Below are 5,136 nucleotides of genomic sequence, written 5' to 3' on the forward strand. Positions count from 1 at the left end.
AAGTTAGTTAACAGGCTTTAAGTCAGTTAAGGGGTTAGTAGAGAGACCAGCAGTCTGGACCAATCCATGAAAATAAACTAAGTCCGGAATATATATTTAATTATTTTTATGCATGAAGTCTATTTTAAGTAAAAGTATATTTATTATTAAAATTAATTAAATATATATTACGGACATATTTTAAGTGCATGCATACATGAAATATTTTATGATGTGTTTATGATTAAGAATTGAGCATGCAAAATATTTTTATGGAAATTGAAGTGATGTGACAGCATAGAAGTGGGTTCTACCACTGACACAGAGGTAGTTCTACTACCGGCATAGAAGTGGGTTTTACCACTGGCACAGAGGTAGTTTACTACCAGCATAGAGGTGGATTTATCCACCGCCACGTACGATGGTTCTTTAGACTGATCAGTCGGCACAGTTATTAGTCACATTCATGGATATGACCATACACAGTTTTTATGTTTATGACATGCTCAATTATGTTATGTATGATGAATAAAGTTATGTTATGTATAAGATTTATGATTAAGCATTTATGTTATGAAAAATGTTTCCACGCATGCTCATGTACATGTATATGTATTAGTATTTATGTGATGCATTATTTTTAACCTTGTTATAAAGGATTAGACTTGTTGAGCCTCTAGGCTCACTACGCTTATATGGTGCAGGTGAGTATGATGTAGCTCCTACCGGTGGCGAGGACGTATGAGCGAGCATGGCAGTGGCCCCGTGACCGTCTCGCTAGGATTTTAATTATGCATGAGTTATATATTCAGGATATTTTTATGTTTTCAGTGGTTATAAATACTTATTGATTTTCATGATTTAAGTTATAAATTTTCATTATAGACATTATTTTATCTATTGCACGACTCAAGATTTTATCAAATAAATGTTTATTATTTTATTAAGCGAGTTATTATTTGTAATATTATTTTTAAACTTTATACATATATGTATGGGCGTATATGTATATAGTATAGTATTATTTTTATAAAAAAAAAAAAAAGTTTTTCCGCATTTAGTAGTACTAGGGTGTTTCATTTGGTATCAGAGCACGGTCCTCGGAGGGTGTCCATCTGCCACGTGAAGCTCAGAAATCCTGCTACTGGTCTGTAAGTTTTAAATGTTTTAATAAGATTTAGAAGGAGCATATGTATTAATTTTATGTATTTCATGTTCGGTGAGATTTTTTTGAAACCCTTAGTTATGCATTGCGATTTACGTAAAGAAATATGTGGTGGTACAGAATGCCTCCCAGACAGATGAATAGACGCGGTAGACCTCCATCTCCACCGCCACCTCCGCAGAACCCTATGACAGCACTGGAGCAGGCCAGTGCTACGATGATGGCAGGGATCACTGCTCTGTTGGAGCAGCAGGCTGCACGTCCCAGACTATCCCATGAGGAGGACGTGGCTGAGAGGTTCCAGAAGAAGGGACCTAAGGAGTTTGTTGGGACCACTGATCCTTTGGTGGCTGAGGGATGGATTCGCTCTCTTGAGTCCATCTTTGATTACATGGGGATCACAGACACCGACAGGGTGAACTGTGCGACGTACATGATGAGAGGGGATGCAGCCCTTTGGTGGGAGGGTGCAGTTAGGGGAGTTCACTTGCCCACACTGACGTGGACGGAGTTTAGGCGTATCTTCTACGCCAAGTACTTTACTGAGGATGTGCGCAGCCGCATGATCCGTGAGTTCATGAGTCTCCGTCAGGGAGACAGGTCTGTTGTGGAGTATGTGAGCCAGTTTGAGAGGGGCTGTCGCTTCGTGCCCATGATTGCTGATAGCCCGCAGGAGAAGCTGCGTCAGTTTGTGGAAGGCCTGAAGGCTGAGATCAGGCATGATGTGCATATGGCAGACGTCTTTACATACGAGTCTGCAGTGAGTAGAGCCTTGCGTTCCGAGGAGGGTCGGAGAGAGATCCAGAAGGAACAGCAGCGTAATAGACAGCTCCAGCTGGAATCTTATCAACCATCTTCGCAGCCACCCACAAAGAAACAGTACACAGGGCCATCTCAGGACCATAACCAGCAGAGTCAGCAGGGTCAGCAGCAGCAGCAACAGAGGGGCGGGGCCCCTAAGTCAGGAGGAGTACCACTTTGCCCGAAGTGTCAGAAACCACATTCGGGTCTGTGTCTGAGTGGGTCGAATGCGTGTTTCCATTGCAAGGAGCCGGGGCACATGTCCATTAATTGTCCAAGGAAGAAGAACACCACAGGGAGAGTGTTTGTCATGCAAGCAGCTGGGGCAGACCCAAACACTTCTTTAATCTCCGGTATGCCCTAACCTATTCTTTTAAGGGAACTTTGGTGAAGTTAAAAATATTTTGTTTATCAGAGTGCGCAGCAGAAGCATTACGTTTGGGATACCGAAACTTGGGAACTAGATATGTGATAATGAGTTTAGTGAATTGGATTTTTGAAGAACTCCGTTATTAGAAATTTGATCCGTCGAATTTCGAGGACGAAATTCAATTTAAGGGGGGGAGAATTGTAACACCCGAAATTTTAATACGTAAATTCGCATGCATAATTAGGAGAAATTAATTTTAAAATAAGGGTTAAATGAATTTATGTGTTATTATGTGATTTATATGCATGATTTAAGTTATTTTAGCATTTAACCCAAAATTTGTGATTTTTGTGATTTATGGAAATTAATTGGTTTTGATCACGTAGACGGGACCGTGGACGGACGAGATGCCAAAATATTTAGCCAAAAATATTTTATGAGTTTTATGAGCCTTAAAATAATATTTTTAAGGTATTTTGTCAAGAAAATTTTAGTATTTAATTATATATTTATTTAAGGGTTGAATTTTAGCTAAAATAAGTCATTTTAATGACTTTTGTTAATATTTAAAAATCCCTTAAGTTTTAATTTCGGGATTTAGCATTTTCCCATCAAATTATTATTATTTATTAAGGGTTTTTTTAAATATTAGTTTTATAGAATAATGTTATATTATTTAATAATATATTTTTTTAACCTATTATCTAACCTACCCAACCCCACAACCCACTACCAAGCCGTCACTTTCATCCTGTTCATCATCTTCCTCACGTTTCATCAGCCTCCACCATAGTTTTGGACAGAAAACCTCAACCTCCATAGCCGATTCACCATTGTCTTGGTTTATTTTGGTCCGTTCGTCGTCCCGGAGTCCCGTAAACGCATCGTTCGTTGTCAAATAATTATCAAAGGCATGTCTATTCCTTCGTTTGAACACCATATAAGCTATTAATCTTGCATAATGTTTTATTTTGATTTCATTTGAATATTTCGAAATTTATGCAATTTTATGGAGGTTTATGCATGTTTGGGTATTTCTTGTCATGGCTCACGTTTTGACCAATATGGCACGGTCCAGGGGCTAGGTCTCGGCCAAGGGGTGTTTGGAGGTTCGTTAGGGTCGAGCAAGGTCAGGGGTTAGGGTGGCTCACGGCTGGTTCCAAGTTAGTGTAAGGTTTTGGTCTTGGAGGGGCACGGCTAGGGTTGTAGGGAAGAGGTCACGGCTGGTTCATGCTAGGCCATGAACCAGCCTAGCCATGGCATGGCTCTAACCGGCAGGACCCTGGGAAGGTCCTGCCGGCGGCGCTCCGGCCAGGGGCGGCCGGAGCGAGGCGGCAGCAGCCCCTAAAGGGCTGCTGCTCGCGCAGCCGAGGGCTAGGAGAGGGGGGGCGTCGGGTAGGGGGTGCTGGGTGGTTCCGGGTCGGGTCAGGGTAGTGGGTCGGGTCAGTAGGGTCTAGGGTCGGGTCAGGCAGGTCCGGGTCCGGGCTAGGTGGGCCGGGCTCGAGTATTTTAATTTTAAAATGTTTAATGTTTTAATTGGATTTTTGGGCCATTTAATTAGTTAGAAAATTATTTGGGCCTCCAAATAATTTTATTTGGGCTTTTTAAATTATTTTTAAGTTAACCCAATAATTTTATGGGCCCGTGGGCCCATTGGAATTTTTGGGCTAGTCAGTGATTTTATTGGGTCAGTCTAGGAATTTTTATGAATTAATTAGTTATTGGGCCTAAATATTTTTATTTAAGCCCAATAACATTTAAGTATTTTATTTTAGTAAAAATTATAATTTTTAAAATTAATTATTTAATTATGGGCTTTAAGTTAGTTAACAGGCTTTAAGTCAGTTAAGGGGTTAGTAGAGAGACCAGCAGTCTGGACCAATCCATGAAAATAAACTAAGTCCGGAATATATATTTAATTATTTTTATGCATGAAGTCTATTTTAAGTAAAAGTATATTTATTATTAAAATTAATTAAATATATATTACGGACATATTTTAAGTGCATGCATACATGAAATATTTTATGATGTGTTTATGATTAAGAATTGAGCATGAAAAATATTTTTATGGAAATTGAAGTGATGTGACAGCATAGAAGTGGGTTCTACCACTGACACAGAGGTAGTTCTACTACCGGCATAGAAGTGGGTTTTACCACTGGCACAGAGGTAGTTTACTACCAGCATAGAGGTGGATTTATCCACCGCCACGTACGATGGTTCTTTAGACTGATCAGTCGGCACAGTTATTAGTCACATTCATGGATATGACCATACACAGTTTTTATGTTTATGACATGCTCAATTATGTTATGTATGATGAATAAAGTTATGTTATGTATAAGATTTATGATTAAGCATTTATGTTATGAAAAATGTTTCCACGCATGCTCATGTACATGTATATGTATTAGTATTTATGTGATGCATTATTTTTAACCTTGTTATAAAGGATTAGACTTGTTGAGCCTCTAGGCTCACTACGCTTATATGGTGCAGGTGAGTATGATGTAGCTCCTACCGGTGGCGAGGACGTATGAGCGAGCATGGCAGTGGCCCCGTGACCGTCTCGCTAGGATTTTAATTATGCATGAGTTATATATTCAGGATATTTTTATGTTTTCAGTGGTTATAAATACTTATTGATTTTCATGATTTAAGTTATAAATTTTCATTATAGACATTATTTTATCTATTGCACGACTCAAGATTTTATCAAATAAATGTTTATTATTTTATTAAGCGAGTTATTATTTGTAATATTATTTTTAAACTTTATACATATATGTATGGGCGTATATGTATATAGTATAGTATT

The 5,136-nt window shown here is 38.8% G+C and overlaps 1 protein-coding gene across 1 annotated transcript; it reads left to right on the forward strand.

The window, feature by feature from the left end:
- Positions 1-1,577: 1,577 nt before the first annotated feature.
- LOC140860678 (uncharacterized) lies at positions 1,578-4,901 on the forward strand. Its single transcript, XM_073263684.1, has 2 exons — positions 1,578-2,298; positions 4,818-4,901. Exons 1-2 carry the CDS (start codon positions 1,578-1,580, stop codon positions 4,856-4,858), a joined length of 762 nt encoding a protein of 253 aa, XP_073119785.1. The 3' UTR covers positions 4,859-4,901.
- Positions 4,902-5,136: the final 235 nt, after the last annotated feature.

This window comes from Henckelia pumila, chromosome 4, assembly GCF_033568475.1.
Source record: "Henckelia pumila isolate YLH828 chromosome 4, ASM3356847v2, whole genome shotgun sequence".
Lineage (NCBI taxonomy): Eukaryota > Viridiplantae > Streptophyta > Magnoliopsida > Lamiales > Gesneriaceae > Henckelia > Henckelia pumila.

What these genes read in the sequence shown, in the direction of transcription:
- LOC140860678 (XM_073263684.1), top strand. Translation starts at nt 1,578, where the DNA reads ATGATGAGAGGGGATGCAGCCCTTTGGTGGGAGGGTGCAGTTAGGGGA. An exon ending in AAACACTTCTTTAATCTCCG is followed by an intron (nt 2,299 to 4,817) that starts GTATGCCCTAAC and finishes TATATGGTGCAG; the next exon opens with GTGAGTATGATGTAGCTCCT.